The sequence below is a fragment of the Melanerpes formicivorus genome, unplaced genomic scaffold, assembly GCF_026170545.1.
Source record: "Melanerpes formicivorus ecotype bairdi unplaced genomic scaffold, bMelFor1.0.p_v2 SCAF_41, whole genome shotgun sequence".
NCBI lineage: Eukaryota > Metazoa > Chordata > Aves > Piciformes > Picidae > Melanerpes > Melanerpes formicivorus.
Window position 1 is genome coordinate 4,805,930 of NW_027142393.1, and position 25,847 is coordinate 4,831,776.

A 25,847-nucleotide genomic window follows, 5' to 3' on the forward strand; every position below is an offset into this window, starting at 1 on the left:
TGAGCACAGGGCAGGATGAGCTTCCTGCTGCTGCTGGCCACACTGTTCCTGATGCAGGCCAGGATGCCCTTGGCCTTCTTGGCCACCTGGGCACACTGCTGGCTCCTGTTCAGCCAGCTGTCAACCAGTACCCCCAGCTCCCTTTGTGCCTGGCTGCTCTCCAGCCACTCTGAGCCCAGCCTGTAGCACTGCCTGGGGTTGTTGTGGCCAAGTGTGGAAGCAGTGATGGCCTGGTCAGGAGACTATTTTTTTATCTTTGTTTTATTTTCAAACACCCCAGAGTCCTTTGAGGCCAGGATTTTACAGTCTGTGTTCAGGGTGACTTTGGCAGCTGGAACATAAGTCACCCACCCTAGAATGTGTTTGAGTATCTGTGGTGCTCATGGTCAGCAAGTAAACTGTTTTCATTGGTAACCACAGGACAATTCCTGGCAAAAATAAACTGCACACTCACTGACAAGGGTAGCAATAGGATGCTTCCACCAAGGTGGAATCATACAGCAGGGGGATGTTTAGGGAGCAGAAGTGTGGTAGGCTTGAGTAGAGGGAAATGGGAATGTGCTGCCTGTGGCTGGCTGCTGTGTAGTTGGAATCCCCTTGTGTAGAAACCCCAGGTTGGTATCTGAAGAAGCAGAGAAGCTGACAAGCTAACCCTGTGATTGCTCTGTAGACTGCATTCACAGCAGCCCCATGGATCTGCCATGGTGAAACCAGGGAGCTGGCTGGTAGCAGCCAGAGCTACAGAGCAGAGCAAAGGCTCATCTCACCCTCAGGGAACCTTAATGCTTGCATAGTACCTTTGTAACCCAAGGCTTTGAACACCTCCAGGGGTTAACTCATAGCACAGCCCCTCCACGCTCCCAGGAGAGATTCCTGTGCTGCGTTGAGGCCTTGAGCAGCTGAGTGTAGCTGAGAGGTATCCCTCGGCATGGTTGGGAGGTTGGAGCAGATGAGCTCTGAGCTCCCTTCCAGCCTGAGCCATTCTAGATTCTAGGCAAATGTGCCACACTTCTCTAGAATTAATCTGGGTTTAATTATTGCTGATGTGATCAGCAACACACTTGGGTGGAGTCTCTGTATTGCCATCCTTGAAGCCAGAAAATCTGGAGTGGAAAATAATTTTACTCCAGTGGCATGAAACCTCTGCATTGGTAATCCTGGAGCTCCAGAGAAGGGAGAGGTTCTGTGACTGAGCTATGGTATGAAATGCAGTGGGGTTTGGCATCTTTCTGCTGCATACCTGCCATCAGAGATGTCCTAGTGCCAAAGCAAATCATCATGGCAGGTGTTGTCCCCATGCCAAGTGCATTTCACTGTGGGAAAGCTCCTGCTACACTTGAACATTTTTAGAGGATCATGGAAGTCTCAGTTGCATTCTCTCTTAGTTCTTTGCCCTTACTTGCAGAAAATCAGAGGCTCTATTCACTCAGCAGCTTGTTCTGCAGGTGTTTTTCTTTCTGTGGCCTTCTTGCTTCTAGCTTCAAAGAACTGATCGTGGCGTCGGTTCCCTGTGAAACAAAATCAGTGCTATGAGTTCGTGGTAAATCGGTCTGAGGTTTGCCATTTCTGCACTCTGAGCATGTAGGGAGAGGACAGACTTTCCATCCCTCTGAACCACAACCATTGGCCTGTTTTCTAAGTCTAGCCATTTGTAATTTTTAGAGCAGGAATGATAGCTTCTAGTTTGCATTTACTGCTGGCCAATGACCTCACTTGGGGCCTCAATCTGTTTAAGCAGTTGCTCCTTGTCAGCTAATGCTCCTTCTCTGCTCTTTTACTGACTGACTTCTGTAGATGCTGTGGGGAAATAAAAGGCAGAGATCTTTTTAAAGGCAGGGATTATTTTTTCCACTGTAAATGGCCAAGTTTGTTTAGTTTTCTTGACTGTATTATGGTTTTTAAGTGTGAGTGGAGAGCTGCCACAACTGTGTGCTTTTTGTGCTTGAATACACTTCTGTTGCACAAAGAGCTTGGGACTAAATGCACAGTATCCACTCCAGCCACAGTTCAAATGGTATCCGTTCCTTACAGGGTTATCAATAGATTATGGGGAGAACAAGCTTTACTGGATCAGTTCAGGAAATGGAACCATAAACAGATGCAGCTTGGATGGTGCTAACCTTGAAATAATAGAATCCATGAAAGAAGACTTTACCAAGGCCACAGCTTTAACCATCATGGGTAAGTCCAGTGGTTATTACTCATCTTTTAACTGATTGGAAGCTAATTAGCAATGATCTCTTGTGGTAGTGTGAGGCTGGGGTGCCTTTAAGAAACCAGAAAGCTGAAGACCTCCAGAGGCTAGAGAAGTCCAGGAGGTGGACTGGAAGGTGTATTTCATTCCCATGAGTCCTGCATCCATATAAACTTGGCTGCAGAATGAGGTTTTGCCCTCCCTCTCTTCTCCCAGGAGGATGCACAGGCTCTGTTATCTCTTGTGGAGGAGGCCTGGTGCTGGCCTTGGCAGTGCTGCCAGTTAGGCCTGGAGCAGCCTCATTGGGGCCTGGAGCTGCCAAGCCAAATTTTAGCTGTCACAATGGTTTGGTATGGGAGATTGGTGGAGGGGGGGGTACATGAAGTCTTGGGTTTGCTGGCCTGGTTAAAAGGGAGGTTTGTGTGAAGCTTTGGCTTGATGAGCTTCTGTGTTAAACCCAGACTATGGATTTTGTGTGTTTTATATGCTTTGTCCTGTTTGATGTAGTTATGAATAGCATTTCCATTGAAACTGCCCAGTCCTGCCCAATCCTTTGCGTCTTGCCCCTTGTGGAAGAGGTAACAGAGCACTCTGGCTGGCTCTAAACTAAGACACCTATCAAAACCAGGGAGAAGCTGTTGGTGGTTTGATGTAAATCATACCTACAGCGCAGTCACTAAGGAGGCTGTTTGGCTTGTGAATGACTGGCTTTGATGTCTCATGGAAGAGGGCTCACAGTCTGTATTCTAAATACAACCTTGCATATACATGTGTGTGCACAGGACGAAGGTAGCAGCCTGGTGGCTTCTATTTGCCAGAGCTCCCTGTGAAGCACATTGGAAGGAGGACTCTTATGCTTTTTGTTACAGATAATCATCTCTGACTTGGTTGTTTTCTTCCTGCTGCTTACTTCTCTCTGCTGTCTTATTTTGGAGTATCCCTGGTTTGTTGCTTTGGCTTGGCACTTTGTAAAGACTTCTTTGGGTTATGAGTTCCTGACTGGATAGGTTCTGGGATCTCCAGATGTATGCTACCTAATCTCAGTGGTGAATTGGTTAGCAGAGTTCTGTTTGTTGTGCTTTGCATGTTGAAACACACATCGAGGTGTCCCTGCCCGTGGCAGGGGGGGTGGATCTAGGTGATCCTTGAGGTGCCTTCCAAGCCTGACAAATCTGTGATGTTGAGAATGCTCACAAGCATATCAATCATTACAAATAAAGAACCCAGAGAATGGTAGCATGAGGGAAACTTCCTAAAGCTTCCAAGAAGTCATTAAGATCCAGACTGTGGGAATGTTACTTTAAGCTGTTGCATATGCATCTCTTGGCTCTTGCTGGAAACAGGAGCAGTGTGTGCAGAAGTGGCAGAGTGACTCAGATTCTAACATTTGTATTATTCTAGAGATAATTGTAGAGCTTTCTGCATTTCCTCCCAATGCTTTGCTGGCCTCTCCTTTGCTTCAGTTAAAAACTATGTCTGTTTACCTTGGAAACTAACAAAAAAGTACTCAAGCTCAGTTGCTAAGTAGAGTCTTGTTGGGCTAGTTGACTCCTCACTGCCAGGCTTGTGTCAAGTGCTTAGTCTGGTTATATGATTGATCCAAGATCCAGATGTCCATCAGGATGTTGTGCTTGTGGGAGTGACACTAGCTTAACCCCACAGGCTTGCTGCACGTGGGGTGAATGGAGTTATTAAGCAGTAAGCTGCTAGAACAGTTTCATATTCCACCAGGGCTGAGCTCTCAGTGCTGTCAAAATGAGTTGGAGAGGGAATGCTTTTATACAGGACCTCAAACAGGAGTGAGTTCTGTGTTAGGAGTCCTGGGTGCTAGTACAGACAAGTTGTCTGTTGTTGATTCGATTAGGAATAGAACCAGAGTGAGCAGGGTGACCTTTAGGGGACTCCTGGAGGTCTTAGATATGAGGTGTTGTAAAGAGTATTTATTCCTGCTCTCACTGCGGTGTCTGTGGTGCCAGGCCTGTGATTCAGAGAGGCTGCAGCAGTGATGATCCATTGGGGATGGTGAATAAAGAGTCGATAGCTCTCATTTCAAGAAGATTGTTCCAGGCTTGTTTGTGTGGAAGTGGCTCAACCTCTGCAGGTGTGGGGAGTCTAGCACTCACCTCTAACACTCCTGGGGTGCTGAATTTTCATGGGCAATGACAATTCTTCCTATTCAGAATTAGTGAGCAAAACTGACCAGGTGTCTGGGTTTCCCTGCTGCTTTTGCTCTGGCCTTTATTCACTGTTTTGGAGCCATGGTTGGGACAAGCTGCAAGATTCCATTGCAGTATGGTTCCATACAGGAGTCCTTTGGAGAGCAAACAAACACAGGTTAGTAAACAGCACTGTGGTGCTGATAGGAAAACATGAAAAGCTCCTGTCTCCATTTCTCCAGGATCCTTTCACATTATGGCAGATTCTGCAGCAACATAAATGCTGTCTGCTTTCCTGCAGTGCTGGTGGCTTCACACCAGCTTCTTGCAGTCAGGCCTGTGTGCCTGTGACATGGGTCAGAGCAGAAAACCCAGGGTGACAGGGAGCAAGGTAAGGGAGCTTCAGTTGATAACTGAGCATAACTAACAGTGTCTAAATAAAGAGGAATGTTTAATTGCTTCCCCTGTGAGGTTGTACCTTGATGGTGCATGAAAACTGAGTGCCCCTGTTGATCTGGTTGCCTGCAAGTTTAGCAGGAAGCTTTACCAGGTGACTCAGAGCAATTGTGATGTTTTTTATGGCACTTTGGATCTGCTTCAGGACTTTTCTTGACTGCTTGTATCTAAAAGCACAGTAAACACACACAGAACAGCATGAGCTGGGATGCTGCTTCTGTGTGCATGCACTAAGCAAGCTTTTATCATTTGAATTCCTCAGTGGCTGAAACGGAGGCAGATTGTGCTCTCCATGCCCAAACTTCTAACTGCTTTGCGGCATTTGGGTTCCACTTTGCCCTGAGGTCCTGCAGGCCTCTTGCCTTTATTGCCTCCCCAGGTACAAGCAGTCTTTGGTTTCCTTATGGTAAGGATTTGATCTCGTGGTGTTGGGTTGTGTTTTCGCTGAGGCAGAGAGGAGATAGCGCTGGGTGTTTGGAGACTCCCCTTGCACAGGACTCTTATCAGGTCAGACAATGGGCTGGTGTGGCTTATCAGAAGCAAGGAAACAGTGGAGGGAACTCCAGTGGATTTGAGGGGACAGGCTAATGTGTTCTGAGATAGCCCTGGTTCCCATGCTCCCCTCTCCCCTGACAGTGCTAGGTGCAAGGAGAAAGAATTGCCAGAGGAATGACTGTGTTTCTGTACAGGTGCTGTACTGGTGATGTCTTCGTGCACCTCAGCCCTCCTTGCTTCTGAAACTCTTGTAGCTCTTTGTGAAGCATCTCCTTAGCAACATATTTCTCAGTCCTCAGTCTCCTTGTCAGGTAGCACAGGCTCCCAGAGACACCCAAGGGTGGTCTGTGTGGAGAGCTGGTGTCTTCCATCCCTTGCCTGACAGCGTTTTGCAGAGGAAACCAGCATCGCCTGACAGCAGCCAGTAGTTTTTGCTATACATTGTTGTGCTGCAAAAGACTTTTTTGAGCTATGAAAGAGGAATGACTGACAAAGGCTTGGCCCAAGACTGACTTCTTTCTTGCTTTGGTCATCCCTGGGCTGCTCTGCTCTGTGGTATCTTGTTAATTTCTAAGTGACTAAAGGAATGAGAAGCTGTTTGCCATTCTGTGGCCACCTACTGTGATGTGAACTCAAGAAGTACTCTTGATGAAGGCAGGGAAGTTTTGGGCTGCTCTTTGCTGTAGCTTCATGGAGTAGTTCAGGTCTTGAGTGGGCAGGGATGGATGGCACTCCCCTTTAGTCCCAGCCCTCAATCTCCTCATCCTTTGTGCTTCCCTGCTTCCAATCCCTCTGTTGGAGTGGTGCAGGTTAGCTGTTGTAAACTGTTTGCAAGTGACTGTTTCAGATCTTCACTGATGTTTAGTCCTTCCCAGGCTCTGCTTAACATAAAGCAGTGTTAACAAACAAGTTGAGACCAAAGTGACTCTCAGGTTGCTCCTGAAGGAAATGGAAACAGCTTACATAACTCACATCTTTCATGTATTGGTTTTGTGCTCAGGAGTGTCACTCATCCTCCTTCTTGCATATGCTCAGCTCCCAAACTCCCTTTTTTTGTTGCTGCTGGTTGGTTTTGTGCTGCATCTTTTTGAGCATCAAATATATGGGATGACAATTACCTTTCATTTGAAGGTGAAGCATGGGGACAGACACTGAATTAGCTTCTTTCCATGCACTTAAGCATGCACAAAATGTCTCTTTGCTGTTGCCACTCTGTGTGACAAAGGTGTTGCTATCAATTCAGCACGAAGTCACATTTGCTTCTCTGCTCTCCCCACTTCTTTTTCTGATAGCCATGGACTGTGGGAGATGTCAGTGCATGCAGTATCAGCCACTTGTAGTTAATCTCCCCCTCAGAAATGCCTGTGAATGCTTTGCTGAGCACCTCCCACTGCTTTGTGTATTATAGAATCACAGAATTGTCAGGGCTGGAAGGGACCTCAAGGCTCAGCCAGTTCCAGCCCTCTGCCATGGGCAGGGACACCTCACACTGCAGCAGGTTGCTCACAGTCACATCCAGCCTGGCCTTAACCTCCAGGGAAGAGGCTTCCACCACCTCCCTGGGCAGCCTGTGCCAGGCTCTCACCACCCTCATGAGGAAGAACTTCTTCCTCACACCCAATCTGAATCTCCCCATTTCTAGTTTTATTCCATTGCCCCCACTCCTGTTATTACCTCACACCCTGAAAAGTCCCTCCCCAGCTTTTGCACTTGGTCAGCAGGAATTTTCTTCTACTACTCCCTTAAGTGCTTTGTTCAAAAACCTCTGAATTTGCTTCTGGTTACCCTGGGCCCCAGGTAAGTTTCAGCTTTGGGAACTCAAGGAGGTCCCTGGGAGAGAACCTCTGAATTTCTCCTACAATACAGCAGTAGTTTGTGATTTAGATTTGAGTCCAACCTACCCTATCCAGGGTCTGATTTCAGCAGTTTTCCTGGTAGCCAGTGCCTGAGTGTGATCCAATAGCACAGATGTATTTGACATTCTGCACCAGGACTCACCTCCTGCCTTCCAAGCTCCTTAATGAAAATGGCTCCTTGAGTATAGCTGAAACTGGTTGGAAGTTTGCCTTTGTGGTGAGAGTTGTGTTTCTGGATTGGTGAGCAGGCTCGTTATCTTCCAAGATCTGAATTGCAAAGGAGCTTGCAGCTCTAGCTGATGTATTCCTCAAGTGGTCTTTTCTCTCTTGAATGATATATGGCTCTGAATCATAAACTCAGCATTGCTGGAAGAGTATTGATTAGTTACTGTAAGCTTGTAGCTGAGGAGAAAAAGGTATTGCTGGCTTCTGGCAGGAGTTTTGCTGGAGGTGTCTGCATGCCTTTCTGTGTCAGCTCCTCACAGCAGTACAGTCCAAAGAATCCCAAAATTCAGCTCCATTCACTACAAAACAGGAATAAGAGGCAGATTGTGTAGCAAGGAGAGAACTGATGGTGCTTAGGGGATTTTTTCCCCCAATGCTTGTAGTAGAAAGCTCAAAGGAAATATTCCACAATGCACCTCCAGAGATCATCCAGTCCTGCAGCCCTGCCTCAGCAGGGTCACCGAGGGCAGGTCACACAGGAGCACATCCAGGGTGGCTTTGAAAGCCTCCATCCTTAGAGGTCCCTTCCAGCCCCTCCCATTCTACAAGTCTATGAGCAGTGGTCTTTTTGCAGTCATTGTTGTGTACCAGTGTAAAACAGTGACTGCCTCTGGTGCTGTTTCTGTTGAGATTCACAGAACTGTCAGGCTTGGAAGGGGCCTCAAGGATCAGCCAGTGCCAATCCCCTGCCATGGGCAGGGACACCTCACACTACAGCAGGTTGCTCACAGCCACATCCAGCCTGGCTTTGAAAACCTCCAGGGATGAGGCTTCCACCACCTCCCTGGGCAGCCTGTGCCAGTCTCATCAGCCTCATGGGGAACAACTTCTTCCTAACATTCAATCTGACTCTTCCCTTCTCTAGCTTGGATCCATCAGTCTCCCCATTTCTAGTTTTGTTCCATTCCCTCCAGTCCTATCCCTCCCTGACACCCTAAAAAATCCCTCCCCAGCTTTCTTGTAGCCCCCTTCAGATACTGGAAGGCCACAATTAGGTCTGCTCAGAGCCTTCTCATCTCCAGACTGAACAACCCCAACTCTCTCAGCCTGTCCTCATAGGAGAGCAGCTCCAGCCCTTAGGCCATCCTCGTGGCCCCTCTGTGGAGCTGTGTAAAAGAAATCTCACTCAGCAATGCAACAAAGCCAGACCTCGATGACAGCTTTTCAGTGGGAGCACAGATATTAGACCAAGGCCTTTTTGGACACAACCTCTCTGTCCTCCAGCCATCAAGGCATGTTAACAAGCAATCAAATCAGAGAGCTACTCTTACAGCACTGCTTTTTATGGAGGAAGTGTGCACTCCTCCTCCCAAAAGGCACTGATCCTGCCCAAAAGGCACTGATCCTGCCCGAAAGGCACTGATCCTGCCCGAAAGGCACTGATCCTGCCCCTCGCCCTCCTCACGGGGTGAACCGATCTGTTGCTTAGTTGATTGTTGGTTTAAGTACAGTCTCAAAAATGGATACACTTCCAGGAACTGAGCTTTGTCTTTGCTGGATGCAGTCATGGAGGGAAAGGGGCTGCTTAGATCAGGAAACTTCAAATACTTACACCTTAATTTTCCAAGTCATCGGTCTTCTAATTGCTGTAGCTGCGTTCATCCCATTAGCATTAATAGAGGGAATATATCTAGGCACTTTGCCCACTTCTAAGTACAGCACAGAGTTGTCTTCCATAAATACCCAAACCACCATTAATGAAAACTAATGGCCCATCAAGATTTGCATTCTGAGCCCTGCCTGAATTCTCCAAAGGCCTGTCCACAGTGCTGGGGTAGCAGTTTCTGGCCTTTGCACGAGCTGCTGCCCAATATGTTGCTGCACTTAATGCTAATTGCCCAGCCACATGGATAAATACAACAACTTTAATGTATATTATAAGCCAGTTCCAGCAGCAGGATTGTAATTAGTGATGGAGCAGCACTCTTGTTAGCATAATCAAGCAAATAAATCATTTCACTTCAGGTTGCTGTTTCAAGGTTTCAGGGAGGGTTGTTTCTTCCCTGGGCTGGGGAAGCAAGTTGTCTTTGTGCTGCAGTCGAGTGGGTCTATAAAGTCAACTAGTGTGTCTTTCCTTGAGTGCAGAAATGAATTCATCCCAATAGGAGGAGGCACAGCTGAGCTGTCTGAGGGAGAATCTGTTTGTCACCTAGAGATGAATAGCCCCAAAATTCTGCTCAGTTATAGCAAAAAATGGTTGAGCTGTCAGGATTTGCTTACATTTCCAGGTTGTCCTTCTCATTCAGCTCCCATACTGGATCCTCTCTCTAAAACTTCTTGTGCACCACAGGAAGCCTCCATGGGAAGGATTCACAGAATCACAGAACCATTCAGGCTGGGAAGAAGCCTCAGGATCACCAAGTCCAACCCAAACCCTGCTCTACAAGGCTCACCCCTAAACCATAGCCCCAAGCACCACATCCAAACCACCTTGAAACAGCCGGAGGTGATGACTCCACCACCTCCCTGGGCAGCACTTTCCAACCCCTGACCACTCTTGCCATGAAAAATGCTTCCTACTATCCAGTCTAAACCTCCCCAGTGGCAGCTTGAGGCCTTTCCCTCTTGTTCTGTCACTAATTACCTGGGAGAAGAGACCAGCAGCAGCCTCTGCACAACCTCCTTTCAGGTAGTTGCAGACAGCAATGAGGTCTCCCCTCAGCCTCCTCTTTTCCACGCTGAACAGCCCCAGCTCCCTCAGTCACTCCTCATAAGGTTTACTCTCCAAGAAGAGTAAGCACTAGTTCAGCAAGATTTGGTAAGTCATCTTTCAGTAGGTGTTTACCCAGCTCTCATCTCATCAGGGATGGCAGAGGAAGATGAGAGAGTGACTCTTCAGCATAGTTTGAGTTGTCACATGTGGTTTGCTGTGATTTGTCCTTGTTAGCACTGTAGGTAGCACAGGAGACTACTCCACCTCTTCATTCACTGTCAGCCCAGGCGGGACGAGGCTCTGGCCAGCCTGATCTAGTGTGGGGTGTCCCTGCCCATGGCAGGGGGGTTGGAACTAGATGATCCTTGTGGTCCCTTCCAACCCTGACTGGTACTATGATAAGATGAGCTAGAAATGAAGTTAAGGCCCAAATATTTGATGGCAAGGCAGTGTTCCCAAAGTCTACAAGTGTCTGATAGCTAGGGTTTTACTTCTGCTGCATCTGCAGCAGGAACTTGTCCTGTCTGAAATGAAAATGCTGATGGTGCTGAACTCACAATTAGACAGACTTGCTCCTTTTAATGATTTCCTTTCAGATCTTTACCAGATACATAACTGCTGGAAGAAGAGAAGGACATGCTCGCTCTCTTTGCTTCATGTAGAGCATTGCTGTGAGATTGCATTTCACAGTAATTAATACTTTGACTGCAGTCATCAGTGCGATGTTAGCTCGCTGCAGAGCCATGCTTGGGAGCCTAAGCATCTGGTACAGTTCCTGCACTGTCCCAAGCTAGAAGTGCCTGTGCAAAGTGAGGATAAAACTGAATTCAGAGTGCTGCTGGAATTTCTTTCCCTTTTTCAGTTGTTTCACCTTTCATGGTTAGATTTACCACTCACACAAAAACTACTTTGTGTTCCCCTTTTGAGCCTTGGTCAAATCTAGGTCTGAGGTGAGATGTTCCCAAAGGCCTGCAGGGACAGGACGAGGGGCAGTGGCATGAAATGAGAGAAGAGCAGCTTTAGATTAGATGTGAGGAACAAGTTCTGCTCCATGAGGGTGCTGGAACACTGCAACAGGTTGCCCCAGGAGGCAGTCAAGGCCCCATCAAGGAGATATTAAAGGTCAGGCTGGACAAAGCTGTGAGCAGCCTGATCTAGTGGAGGATGTCCCTGTGCACTGCAGGGGGGTTGGAGTGGGTGACCTTTGGAGGTCCCTTCCAACCCAACCCACCTTAGGATTCTCTGATTAAAATGTTGGCATGTTCAGTTTGCTGAAGGGCAAACTGTCAGCCCAGCACCTTCATAGGAACACCACCAGCACACTGCTGCTGTAGAAAGGAGTGCTAGGACCTTGATAGAGCTACTGCAGAGCTCATACCTGTGGCCCTTCACATGTGTGTGGCTACAAAGAGATGCCAAGAGTGAAGGGCATTTATGGCACTCTTCTGCCTTCCCTTTGTTTTAACCCAGTCTGTCTTCCAAGCCTTAGCTCCAGGGAATAAAAACTGTGTGTGAGAGCTGCTGGGGAGGTTTTCAGCAGTGTCTGTCCCGTGTTCTTTCCTCCTGTTTGCATCATTTCCTCCTGCTGTGTTCCCTGATGGGTCTTTCATTGTTCTGAGCTGTTTTCTTTTCGCTGTGTGGTTGCCATGAATTATTTTCTAGCTCATTTGTGCAACATCATGTGATGGAACCTGAAATGTTCCAAACTCGGTAGGGAGACCGGCTTGAGGGAAAGTGGTAAAGGTTATTGCCTTAAAGAAGTTATAAACCACTGACACAGAGCCATCTGACTGGCTAAATAGGAGGCTATCCAACTCCTCAGCTGAGGAAGCTTTTGAGTGGTTGCAGGCAGTGATGAGAATGGCAGACTGCTGAGCTGGGTAAGTGTTGTGTGTGTCTGAGCAGAAGTTGGGCAATCCTGAGTGAGGACACTTAAATTGTGTTAATGGGGCTGCAAATAGAACACTGTCCTGAAGTGATGGGAGTGAAATGAAGGAGAGAATCTTTATCTCATAGACACCTCTCAGTTTCATGACATCTTTCAGATTGCTGGCCTCATGCACTGTTGTTCAACTTCTGAGCATTGTCTTTGTTTTAGTACCAACCTTTATATCTTAATTTCTCTTTTAATGACAAACTGTATTCCACAGGTCCCACTGCAGCCACAGCAAGATCATCCAACTTAGTGCTTCTAGCTTCAGCTCACCAGTCATCCTGTCTGAATTTAAGTGAAATCTTTGTCTAAAGCCACCTGAAATCCAAACCTTGCAAAAGATGCTGTAAAAATCCTTAGGATTGGTGGAGAAAAGCTAAACCATGTATTTGAGGTGGTTGGAAAGATTTGATGTGATAGTAGAAAGAGATTCCTGACAGTGAGGGTGGTGAGACACTGGAACGGGCTGCCCAGGGATGGTGTGGATGCCTCTTCCTTGGAGGTGTTCAAGGCCAGGCTGGATGAGGCCTTGAGCAAGCTGGGCTGGTGGGAGGTGTCCCTGCCCATGGCAGAGGGTTGGAGCTGGATGATCTTGAAGGTCCCTTCCACCCCAAACCATGCTATGGCTCTATGTTGAATGTAGTGCAGCTGCACTTCTCTGTCATGAATCTTTGCCATGTCCTTTGTGCTGTGGCTCAGGTATGCTGCTTGTGCTGACTGACAAGGCTGGCTTGAAGCTCTCTGCTACTATGTGCTTAGCATGTCTCATTCTTCATGTTCTTTTAAAATCTTGTGTGAATGAGGATGAAGAAGTTGGTGTCAATGTAAATTGGCAGCTTAAATAAATTCTTCAAGGTGGTAAGACTATTTTACCTTCATTATCACAGAATTGTCAGGGCTGGAAGGGACCTCAAGGCTCAGCCAGTTCCAACCCCCTGCCATGGCCAGGGACACCTCACACTGCAGCACATTGCTCACAGCCACATCCAGCCTGGCTGCAAACACCTCCAGGGATGAGGCTGCCACCACCTCCCTGGGCAACCTGTGCCAGGCTCTCACCACCCTCATGGGGAGCAACTTCTTCCTAACATCCAATCTGAATCTACCCATTTCTAGTTTGGCTCCATTCCCCCCAGTCCTGTAATCTTTCTTCATTTGAAAAACCTGGAACCAGATTTCTTGTGATCTCTAGGTACATGGTGACTGGATGCAGCACAGTCTGAAAGCAAACCCTGTGGCATGCCTCTGTGTGGTCTGAAATTGGCCATAATCCATTCCTGCCCCTCAAGAATGCATGGAACCTATCACTGAAAGTGGAAAAAGTGAACTTACAAATCCCAAATGTCTGTTGTAAACCAAATGAACAGCTTTGTTCTTTGAGCAGTTTGACCAGAATCATTTGGGTTGGAACACCTCTCTAAGACCAGCCAGTCCAACCATCTCTAACTCTGCCAAGGCTGGTGCTAAGCCATGGCCCTCAGCACCACGTCTCTGTGTCTTTTAAGCACCTCTCTGGGGAGACTGTGCCAGTGAAGAAGTTTCTTCTACCATCCAACCTAAACCTCCTCTGGTGCAGCTTGAGGCTATTTCTTCTCCTGTCACTTGTTCCTAGGGGGGAAGAGACTGATTCTCACCTCTCTGCCACCTCCTTTCAGGGAGCTGTGGAGAGCAAGCGCGTCTCCCCTCAGCCTCCTTTTCCCCAGACTGAACAACTCCAGTTCCCTCACCCTCTCCTCACTGGACCTATTCTCCAGATCCTTCAGCAGCTTATAGAATAGAATAAACCAGGTTGGAAGAGACCTTAAAGATCATCACGTCCAACCTATCACCCAACACCACCCAACCAACTAACCCATGGCACCAAGCACCCTGTCAAGTCTCCTCCTGAACACCTCCAGCGATGGTGACTCCACCACCTCCCTGGGCAGCCCATCCCAATGGGCAATCACTCTCTCTGTGATTATTGCCCTTTTCAGGAGCCACTCCAGCATCTCAGTTCTTTCTCGTAGTGAGGGCCTGAGAACTGAGCACAGTACTCAAGGTGTGGCCCCCCCAGTGCTGAGCTCAGGGGGACAATCATTGCCATGGTCCTGCTGGCCACACCTTTTCTGGTCCAGGCCAGGATGCTGTTGACCTTCTTCCCCACCTGGGCACACTGCTGGCTTGTGTTCAGCTGGCTGTTGAGGCACCTTCAGGTCTTTCACTACTGGGCAGTATTCCAGCCACTCTTCCCCACCAGAGTTAACTCTCTGGTGCAATTTCATTCCAGGTTCCTGTGTAGTTCTGACCACTGTGTAACTCAACAGCAGTGAAACAAGAGTTTCAAACTGGCCTAAGAATTAACCTCTGATGTTTTTTCTCACCTTAGGTTTCAAACAATTTGGAAGTGACCTTCTTAATCCTTAAAACTTGAACATTTTACAGATAAAAAGCTTTGGTGGGCAGACCAGAACTCAGCCCAGATTGGTACCTGCAACAAAAAGGATGGAAGAAACCCAACGGTGCTGCGCAACAAAACCTCAGGAGTTGTCCATATGAAGGTCTATGACAAAGCAGCACAGCAAGGTATGGCCCCTGCGGAGCACCTTCACCCAGCTCTTAGACTGCACGGGATCTTTCCCCCTGCTAGACTCCAAAAGTGGGTAGAAAAGAAGAGTAATTCAATGCTACAAGAGTTTATTATTGAAACAATTGCTGAATGGACTAAGATGATTGATTAGCCTAAAATGAAATCGGTCAGTTGATCAGATAGCTTCTGGAGTTGCACTGCGGCAAGGTTTGGAGTTCTTCTGGACAATCAAAGTTCAAAGTTTTCAGTCAACAAAAGGCAGTGACTGTGTGAACCTCATCTCAGGCTGCTGCAAGGTAGAGTGAGTGAAGTTTGATGAGCTAATGCATCAGAACTCTTCATTAGCTGCTGGTGTTAAGACAGTTTAATCCATCTAGATTGACAGGCGTGGCAACAGGATAAAGCAAAGGTCAGCCAGCAGACAAATGAGGGAATATTGCTGATGCTGCCAAAGCTTTGTTGGCAAAGTGGGAGCCAAGACATGAGCAGAAGTGTGATTTGGGGTCATGCACATCTGCTGAAGAATTTGGAGAGCAATATTTGGTAGAATCTGGCAGTGGTAATTGGACATCGTCCTACAGTTTCAGTCACCACAGTTGCAGTGTTGGAATGTCATTTCCTCTTCTCTCTTCTCCCATCTCTTTCCTAGGCAGCAATTCCTGCCAGTTAAACAATGGGGGATGCTCCCAGCTTTGTCTGCCAACATCAGAGAGCACCAGGACTTGTGTGTGCACGGTGGGCTACAACCTGCAGAGGAACCGCATGGCATGCAAAGGTAGAGCAGCTTGCAGGCTTCCCTCACAGGCACTTCCCTCTGCAGTGACTCAAATCAGGGTCAGTTAGCAACCTCAAGCTGAATAAATACATGCTTTATGTAATTAATATACTTGGTTGAATCAAGAGAGAGAAGGGACAGCCCTGAAATTTAGCTTTTGATTTCTGCCTTTAGTTCTGCACAGACTTTGGGGGAACTCTGAGGAGTATCTGTACATGTTTGTTTTCAATCCAGGCAGAACAGCAGAGCATCTGAGCCTTCCTTAGCAGCAGTTCATGTTTGTTGTGTACCTTACCCTGAAACTAAATGATAGGTCACAATACCTAAAAGGTAGAGTATCTGATCCTACCTTACTGCCTTTAAGAGCAAGCAAGGCCTGGGTTTTCTTCAGGTTTGTTTCAATCTTTTGTCTGTTTGAGCACTAAAAGTTGGAAGCATAGCTTACATCCAAAGCCTCTTTTCTTGCCAGAATAATTAAAACAGCTTTATGGTCAAGGTGCCTTAGAGCTCTGTAAATTGAACTATGTCACAGCTCTGTCAGTTCCTCAAGTCTTGTTGACTGGCAAAGCCTCCACTTTGCTCTCATGGACTGTTTTATCTTTCCTGTAGGTATTGAATCATTTCTGATGTATTCTGTTCATGAGGAAATCAGAGGAATCCCTCTTGATCCAAATGATAAAATGGATGCTTTAATGCCTATATCTGGAACTTCATTTGCTGTGGGGATAGACTTCCATGCAGGTAAATACTATGAATTGTCTATCATGCATAGGGTAAATCTGGTGATGGATAAACATGGCATGTCTAGAGACAGGCCAAGGGGGAGTGGTTGGAAGCTGAGGCAGAGCAGGGTTAGAGTGGAGCTGAGGAAGAAGTTGTTCAGCAGGAGGCTGCTGAGCCTCTGGCCCAGGCTGCCCAGGGAGGCTGTGGCTGCCTCCTGCCTGGGGGTGTTGCAGGCCAGGTTGGATGATGCCTTGGGCAGCTGAGTGTAGCTGAGAGGTGTCCCTGGGCATGGTGGGGAGGTTGGAGGAGCTGAGCTCTGAGCTCCTTTCCAACCTGAGCTGTTCTATGAATATATATACACACACATATACTCTCTCTGTGTCTCTTATGGAATTAAAATTGGATATATAAAGCATGAAAAAACAAAGAATGAAGAAATATTATTCATCTCTGGGCATTGTCTTCCCTGGAACAAACAGCTCCCTCAGGAGATCCCCAGCTGCTGCTGCTGGTTTTGAAACCAGCATGTGGGTTGCAGCGGATCTGTGCTGTTAACTCAGCTCTCTCAATGGACATGCAGGGAATTCTGCTTGCCCTATCTCTTAATCAAGAGTCCTTTTTGGCAGCAGAGCAGAGTGCTTTAGCATTGCTTGTCTGACAAGTGTAAATGGTCAGTGGAGATAGGTTCATACTCTAAGACCAAATACTGGTCCTTCTCTTCCATCTTCTGTCCAGGCAGCCGCAGCAGAATGGCAGCTGGAATGACTTACAACACCCAAAGAGATTCTTAGTGCAAGCTGGTCAGGGTATTTAAAGTTGAAGGTGGATTGTGGATAGGATAATTTTTTCATTCCTCAGTCTGTCCCTCTTAACTGCCACACTTTCAAACGTTTTTCTACTTACTTTCTCTCTCTCTCTTTTGATTTTGTTTAATACTGCCCAAACTCAATCTGTGGTTAGTGAAGGAAAAGCTTCTCCAGGCAGCTTCACACTGTAGTTTTTCACACTCCTAAGTATTTTAGAGTGGTGATCAATGAAATAATCTAATTTTCAAACAATTATCTTGTCAGCCAAAAAAAACCAAACAAATAAACCAAGACAATAAAACCCCCACAAGAAACCCCACAGCATATTTATTGTGATTTTGAACAGGGGTGGTAGCTTCCATCCCTTCTCATGGCCCTATTTGGTTGTGATAAACTTACAGTTGTGATTTAATTATTGAAACAATGTTCTTAAAGGAGATATGTAGATATATATATATATATATATATGTAAAAGGTTAATCAAAAATGATAGCTTTGGTAACATTCTTCTTTTAGATCTGAGACACAGGAATAAATTTAGGGGCAACAAAGCTGGGGAGGGGTCTGGAGCACAGCTCTATGAGGAGAGGCTGAGGGAGCTGGGGTTGCTTAGCCTGGAGAAGAGGAGGCTCAGGGGAGACCTCATTGCTGTCTACATCTACCTGAAGAGAGGTTGTAGCCAGGAGGGGGTTGGTCTCTTCTCCCAGGCAACCAGCACCAGAACTAGAGGACACAGTCTCAAGCTGCACCAGGGGAGGTTTAGGCTGGAGGTGAGGAGAAAGTTCTTCCCAGAAAGAATAATTGGCCACTGGAATGTGCTGCCCAGGGAGGTGGTGGAATCCCCATCCCTGGAGGTGTTCAAAAAAAGCTTGGATGTGGCACTTGGAGCCATGGTTTAGTTGTCAGGAGGTGTTGGGTGACAGGTTGGACTTGATGATCTCTGAGGTCTTTTCCAACCTGGTTGATTGTGTGATTTCTGTGAAATTAATATTCATTGATATTAGGTTATATTAATTAAGTTATATTTATTAAGTTGTATAAAAGCAGCAGTGCTTACAATTGTCACAGAAGCACAGGATGGGAGGGCTCAGAAGGGACCTCCAGGGATCAGTAAGTCCAACCCCTCCACCAGAGCAGTATCCCCCAGGACAGGTGATCTACTGATGCAGGTGTCTGAAGTAATCAATCTGAGTGACTGGCCTGTGTTTGACAGGAAATGACACGATCTACTGGACAGACATGGGCCTCAACAGAATCAGCAGGTCTAAACGTGACCAGACCTGGAAAGAAGACATCGTCACGAATGGCCTGGGCAGGGTTGAAGGCATCGCTGTGGACTGGATCGCAGGTAGGTCTGAGCCTGCTTCCGCAGGGGGCTCAGCTTCTCCCGGTGCACTGCTGCATCTGCAGCTCAGCACTACACAACTTGGCTTACTTTCACTCTAAGGTCTGTATTCCAAATGCCCAGACATCACTTTTTGAAGATGCAGCCACTGGGGTATTTTGTGTGGGTTGGTTGGGTTTTGTGTGGGTTGGGTGGGTTTTGTGTGGGTGGGTTGGGTGGGTTTTGTGGGGGTTGGTTGGGTGGGTTTTGTGGGGGTTGGTTGGGTTTTGTGTGGGTTGGGTGGGTTTTGTGTGGGTTGGGTGGTTGGGTTTTGTGTGGGTTGGGTGGGTGTTGGGTGGGTTGGGTGGGTGTTGGGTGGGTTGGGTGGGTGTTGGGTGGGTTGGGTGGGTGTTGGGTGGGTTTTTGTGTGGGTTGGGTGGGTTTTGTGTGGGTTGGGTGGGTGGGTTTTTGTGTGGGTTGGGTGGGTTTTGTGTGGGTTGGGTGGGTGGGTTTTTGTGTGGGTTGGTTGGGTTTTGTGTGGGTTGGGTGGTTGGGTTTTGTGTGGGTTGGTTGGGTTTTGTGTGGGTTGGTTGGGTTTTGTGTGGGTTGGTTGGGCTTTTGGTTGGTTTGTTTGGTCTTTTGTTTCAGTTTTACTATAGACTGTCAAAATGATTTCATTATCCTGAGCACTGTTTCCTAGATGGACAGTCTCAACAGTGAGAGCCATGACCACAGGTCCTACTTTAAAATGGAAAGCTGGATAGGACTTGAACATAAGCTTAGACATAGAATAAGCTTGAACATAGAAGGTTTCACTTCAATATGAGGAGAAACTTCTTTACAGAGAGGGTGCTGGAGCCCTGGAACAGGCTGCCCAGAGAGGTTGTGTAGTCTCCTGCTCTGAACACACTCAAAAGCCACCTGGATGCATTCCTGTGCAGACTACCCTGGGTGATCCTGATTTGGTGGGATGATCTCTGGAGGTCCCTTCCAACCTCTAATGTACTCTGATACAGTGGACTCAAAGTTACAACTACAAGTTACATATAAGTTAAAATACAGCAATTCCTTTCTGGTCTTAATTTGAGGTGGTGGAGTCACCATCCCTGGAGGTGTTTAGGAAGAGCCTGGCTGAGGCACTTGGTGCCATGGGTTAGTTGATCAGATGGTGTTGGGTGAGAGGTTGGACTCGATGATCCTGAAGGTCTTTTCCAACCTGGCTAACTCTATTCTATTCTACAGAGGATTTACACACTTCTTAAGGGGTCTTTTCCAGTAACTTCAGTGTGTTTTCCCTAGGTAACATCTATTGGACAGACCATGGCTTCAACCTGATTGAAGTTGCCAGGCTGAACGGCTCCTTCCGCTACGTGATTATATCCCAGGGCTTGGACCAGCCAAGATCTATTGCAGTACACCCAGAGAAAGGGTAACGTGGCCATGGCTCCTCCCTTGCATGCTGGCACTGAAGCTCTTAGACAGGGAAGTCAAGGCCTTCATTCTGACAGAGAAGCATTTAATAAAATCCCAGAGGGTTGTATTGGAAACTGCTGCACTGGAGCTAAGCAGAGGTGGAAGGAAGTGCACTTCACATGCTGATGGTTGTGATCTCTGTGTCCATGGCAAACTGTACTTGGCCAAGGAGTCTTCATTTTCTAAGACAATCATTTCAGATAAGTTCAGGCATTGCTTGGAAGCAGGCTGAAACCCATTCTTCAGTTTCCAGAAAATCCCAGGAAGTCACATTAGGGCCACAAAGGTGATCCAAGGGCTGGAGCAGCTCTGCTGTGAGCACAGGCTGAGGGAGCTGGGGCTGTGCAGCCTGGAGAGGAGAAGGCTTCAGGGGGACCTCAGAGCTGCCTGCCAGGACCTGAAGGGATCCTGCAGGAAGGCTGCAGAGGGACTTCTCCTGAGGGGGTCTAGAGACAGGCCAAGGGAGAATGGTTTGGAGCTGAGGCAGAGCAGGGTTAGAGTGGAGCTGAGGAAGAAGTTGTTCAGCAGGAGGGTGCTGAGCCTCTGGCACAGGCTGCCCAGGGAGGCTGTGGCTGCCTCCTGCCTGGGGGTGTTGCAGGCCAGGCTGGATGAGGCCCTGAGCAGCTGAGTGTAGTTGAGAGGTGTCCCTGGGCATGGTGGGGAGGTTGGAGCAGATGAGCTCTGAGGTCTTTGCATCTCTATTCATCCAACTCTTTGTTGAGAACAGGGACTGCACTGCAGCATTGATGGAAACAGAGCACATTCTGTCTCCTTCCAGCCCCAAACCTGTTAGCACAGGTACAGCTAAAATAATAGCAGTAGATCCTGCAAAGCATCTCCATCTCTTTTCCTTAGCACTACCAAAGGTACTTCCTGAGGATAAGGCACATTAAGCACGGCCTTAGTGGAGAAGTGGTGAACAATGTGTATCAAAAGCTAAAATACCTCAGCAACTCCCTGCCCCACAGCCAGTGGTGACACTGGAGCTCATTTTCCCCAGGCTCTATCAAGTCAGCTTCTCAAGAAAGCAGCCTCTGTGCTCAGAGGAGTTTGCAGCCACAGTAACGAAGGATTCTGACTTCTCTGCTGAGGCCAGGTGGATTCAAAATGCCACTTGGATCCCTGCCATGATTTCTGCTATGAAAAGGGAGACAGAAGCATCTGTGTGTTTTGCAGACTAGGGCACTGCAACTGTAGTGTTTTTATGAGTGGAGGTGAAAGCAGGAAGTGGCTTTATTTCCAGCACAGTGCAAGAGCTGATGCCACAAGTCCTTCCAGCTGTGTTCACACAGCACCACTGGCTGCTTGGCAGGGACTGGTAGCAACCCTAGTGCTCTAGGGTTTGTGCTGTGCTTCAGAGGAGGATCTTCTCCAGATCCTAGTCAGAATCTGGCTGCACTGATCAGTAGATTCTTTTGTCTTTAATGTACCAGGATGGCTGCACTCTTCTGTTACAGAAAAAAGCAAAACTGTTTCAAAGAAACCTGATCAAATCTTTCAGCCCAGCAGGGTTCACAAAGCTGCTTCCAAACAGCAGTTATGTTTCCAGCATCATTTTCTTCACCATGCATGCAGGTTGTTTGCTGTATTCATGTACAGACAGACTGCCAGGAAAGCCCCTGTGAAGCCAGAGGCCAAAGTGCAGTGGAGGATACTTAGATGTGGAAAGAGTTTGAATCCTGTCACTAAACCCCACTGTGTTTGACTGGGCATGCCAAAAGGAGTGGGCAGCCCTTCTGCAGGGTTTGGAGAGGCAAGATGGATCACAGCATCTAACACGGGCTGCAGGGAGGAGTAGATGCCAGGCCCTGGCCAGAACAGTATGTCATGCTGCTGGTGCAAAGCTGCACTTCTTTGCCACTAGTGTTAAGCTGTGGGCATATTTATGTTTTTATTTTTCATGACTTTATGGGGGCCTCCAAGCAAGCTGGGGAGGGACTTTGGAGGGTGCCAGGGAGTGATAGGACTGGGGGGGATGGAGCAAAACTAGGAATGGATAGATTCAGATTGGATGTTAGGAAGAAGTTGTTCCCCATGAGGGTGGTGAGAGCCTGGCACAGGTTGCCCAGGGAGGTGGTGGAAGCCTCATCCCTGGAGGTGTTTGCAGCCAGGCTGGAGGTGGCTGTGAGCAACCTGCTGTAGTGTGAGGTGTCCCTGCCCATGGCAGGGGGCTTGGAACTGGCTGAGCCTTGAGGTCCCTTCCAACCCCTATGACAATTCTGTGATTTTAATGACATTATTTTCACACAGTGCTTTCTGCCTCAACAGATCTGAAGTGTGCAATAATTAGGCAGCAATGGGAACAAGATGCTTTTGGAAAGAGAGAGCTTCTGCTTTTAATGGACATTTAGAGAGGCCACTGAACTGTCTTCTGAGCTCTCAGAATACTGTAAGGCCACCAAAAAGCAGATAATGAAATAGGGATTAAAAGTAATTTGGAGGAGTTTAAATTATGGCACTTGAAAGAAAGAGGGAAGAAGAGAAATGCTGCCTGTAGAAATGCATTCAGTCACGAAAGGTTGCTTCGATGCCTTGACCTCCCTGAGTTTTAGAGTTAGGTTTTGGAGGTCTTTAGAATACTGAAAGCATAAGAGGCCCACAGGTTAGTAGCTGCTGTCCATGGTTGGTAGAACAGAGGATCTCCTCTGAAGGCAGGTAAGCTTCATCTCTCCTTTTTAATGCTGTGCCACCAAATGCTATCTTGAGCTGTCTCCAGTCAATGTTTTTCAGGGGAAGAGCAGCAACATTGGCTCAAGCAGCAGAGCTCTGCCTTCCTGTGGGAAGGTGAAGGCCTTTTCACCCTCTCTGTTATTATCAGCTCTCTCCTTTTTATGAGGCAAAATTTCCAACGGTATTCTGCCCTCCCCTTGCCCTGACTTCATTTTCCTTGAAGCTTGAGTTGACAGCTGTAAGAATAGAGAGGAAAACAGCAGTTATTGAGCTCACTGAATCTGCCCAAGACAGGAGCAGGCAGCGCTTGGCTGGCTGGTACAATCTTTGTGGCCACAAAGGAAGAAGTTAAGGCTGTGCAGTCCTGCAGAGGAGCGTCCTTGTCCCTTCCCAGGGGTGCTGGTTCATACAACAGGCACTGGGATGGCTTTTTTTATTTTCCCCATTTGAATCCTAATTTGCTGATCAAGCTCAGAATTTTGGCTGGAATACAGAGCTCAGCTCATGCTGAAATAGTTCTTAGGCTCTGAAGATGCCTCCTGCAAAAACATTTGGGGAATTTAATCCCTGTTTAGGGTTTGGGGCTAAGGGGGAGGTTTAAACTCTGGTTTTGGTTTCTTTGTCTTGTTTTTACATTGTTATTTTTCCCCAAAGAAGTTTTTGTGAAGGTTCTAAACCAGCACCAAATTTCTGCCAATCCCATCTCCATCTCAGCTCTGTCGCTTCTCTATGGCACAGCCGGGCAGAAGTTGAGTCACAGGGGTTCCTGTGTTGGTGGCACATTGCCTCCAGGGCCAGGCAGCAAACATTGCAGATGGTACTTCCCAGAGCTTTGGGGAAGCCACAGCAAGATCAGGTCTTTACATCCTGCTTATTAACTTCACCAAGTTGAAATCTCAATATATTAATATGATCATTAATGCTCTAGGAGAGCACTGAGTAACTTGCATAAGACTTCTGGCTGCTACTCAGGATTTCATCTGGAGAATTCTAGGTTCATTTAACCTGCTAATTATGGGGGTTTATTTTGTATTTTTTCCTCCTAGTAACAAGTCCAAGGAAGGAGCAGGGAATGTTTATGTCCATTATACTGAATCCCTGCTCCTCTGTAGTCAACAGCCACTTGATATCCTGTGTTCAGAAAGTTCCTCTGAAAGCAAGCTGAGCTCTGGTGAGAAGTGCTGTTAATGATCTGGTTAAAGCTGCCCTCAGCTTAACCTGTGGTTGTTGATATCCTGCTGGTCAATAATGTCTGTCCTAACGTTTCTGAGATGTAGCTGTAAGTTAGCTAATGTAGCAGTTAAATTGCCTAGTGCAGGGTGGTTTATAGTTAATATTCACACTACAGCTCATGTCAAGAAGCACGAGAACCAATTTGGTTTTGTCAGGCAGAAAGCCCCACAGTAAGAGCCTGAGGAAGGTGGGCAGTGGTTCAGATGCTCAATATGGTGAGCCTAGGGTAGGATCCAGACTTGTTCTCCTCTGTCCCACTTTCATCCCTCTTTTCTCCATGTATCTGCAGTCATGCAATCAAATGTAACTGTTTAACCTCAGGTTGGTGTCGTGGCATCACCAGGCTCAGGGGCAGTAAAGCACACAGAAGGCTTTTGTCAGACCAACACATTGCAGGCAGAGAAACACTGGAGAGTGCTTTGCCACATTCTGTGCACCTTGTGTGCTAAATGATGGTTTACTCTGCTCTGAGGAATATTTGTGTGGAAAAGCTTCTCTTCAGGTGATTCCTCGTTTGCTTGTCCTCAATTATAACAGCTTAGGAGAGATTTCTTGCCCAGGTTACTGTCAGTGAAGGAAGTGCTCAGTGTACATTAACTGGCTTCGTTTTGCTATATCTGAAGCAACAGATTGTGAAGCAGGAAGGTCCAAGGCATAAGTTTCATCTAGTGTCTTACTCTGAAACAGCGATGTTATTGTGCCATTAAGTATGCAGCAATAAGAAGCTGAGATAAGTAAGATGCAGATTCTCCCCAGGAGCATTAGGGAAGAGTAGGAAATACATTTTCTTCCTACATAAACTCCCTTTGCTCTACCATTTCCACCCCACTGCTTCATACAGAGAACATTTTGAAGTCGGATATACATTTCTTATCACGTTTGTTAGTAATTCAGTCTGAGAGCTTCTGTTCTTCTGTTACAGTTCCTTGGTTTTGTTGTGGTTTGGTGGTGTTTTGTTTGTTTTTTCTGGGGGGGAGTGTTTGGGTTTTGTTTGGGTTTGTGTTTGTTGGAGGGGGTTGGTTTGTGGTGGTGGTTTGTTTTTCCCATTTGCTTTCAGTTTTCTAGGCACAAAGCTGGATTCTTTCAGGGCTGGAACTGCACACTGAGGGAATGCAGTTTTAATAATTGATTCCTGTGTACCACTTATCACCAAAGTGTGCTATGAAACAAGTGTTCTGATACAGTTCATCTATTGAGGCTGTCTAGACACAAGACCCTTGCCATCATTCCTCAACACCTGCTTCGTGGCAAGGCTTGAAGCAGGGCCTGGTGTGTTTGCAACTCTTATTGTGGTGCTAATTTTTAATTGGCAGTTTCTCCCACACTTTAGGTATTTGTTTTGGACAGAGTGGGGCCAGACTCCTTGCATAGGCAAGGCACACCTAGATGGATCTGAGAAGGTGGTGCTTGTGAGCCTGGGGATCGCGTGGCCTAACGGCATTTCCATTGACTACGAGGTTGGTTCCTCTGCCTTCCAGCATGCGTCCCGCTGTAGAGCCTTTGTTGTGTGTGTCATTAAAGCCAGCTTGCCTCCCACCCTGATGTCACCTTAATAACTCCTAATTAAATACCTGATGAGCCTGTTGATGTTTCCTTTAAAATTAATCTTTAGGAAAATAAATTGTATTGGTGTGATGCTCGTACCGACAAGATAGAGAGGATTGACCTTGAGAGTGGAGGGCACCGGGAGATTGTGCTGTCAGGGAGCAATGTGGATATGTTTTCAGTGGCGGTCTTTGGAGCTTACATCTACTGGTCTGACAGGTAATTTATTTTTCATAAGCATTGGAGCCTCAGAATGTTATTGCAGTGCCAGGAGCCTCACCTCTGTAGGATGAGCCGCTCCTTAGCAAGGTCGCAGGAGGGATCGCAGAGGGCCCTGCAGCCTCCCAAGGAAGGGCACCTCTGGTGCCGAGAGCCGAAGCGAAGCCGCGTCCTAGATGAGAGCAGGTTCCTTCACCTTCTGCCGGGTGCCCTTCAGTCATTTGTCTGGTGTGAATTAGTTGAGGATTGTTGATGAGACATCTTCAACTTTTTTGGCAGAGCACATGCAAATGGCTCTATTAGAAGAGGCCACAAGAATGAGGCCACGGATGCTGTGACCATGAGGACTGGCCTGGGAATAAACCTGAAGGAAGTGAAAGTCTTTAATAGAGCACGAGAGAAAGGTTGGCTGTTCTTAAGGATGCTATTAATTGTTTTAATATCACCTGCTGCTTTTTATGTCTACTAAAGCATACCACAAGTTAAGTGATCACTGATTTCAGCTCTGCTTTCTACCCTTTTTTTGGTAATTAATAGTTTTT

At 47.2% G+C, this 25,847-nt stretch overlaps 1 protein-coding gene across 1 annotated transcript in view; it reads left to right on the forward strand.

The window, feature by feature from the left end:
* Positions 1-25,847, forward strand: part of LRP1B (LDL receptor related protein 1B) — a 603,705-nt gene that overhangs the window by 427,078 nt on the left and 150,780 nt on the right. The window contains exons 32-40 of the mRNA XM_068158711.1: positions 2,032-2,181; positions 14,393-14,533; positions 15,187-15,312; positions 15,922-16,053; positions 18,055-18,189; positions 19,465-19,594; positions 24,872-24,998; positions 25,154-25,305; positions 25,585-25,709. Coding sequence (XP_068014812.1) covers positions 2,032-2,181; positions 14,393-14,533; positions 15,187-15,312; positions 15,922-16,053; positions 18,055-18,189; positions 19,465-19,594; positions 24,872-24,998; positions 25,154-25,305; positions 25,585-25,709 — 1,218 coding nt within the window. The remainder of the gene's footprint in view (positions 1-2,031; positions 2,182-14,392; positions 14,534-15,186; positions 15,313-15,921; positions 16,054-18,054; positions 18,190-19,464; positions 19,595-24,871; positions 24,999-25,153; positions 25,306-25,584; positions 25,710-25,847) is intronic.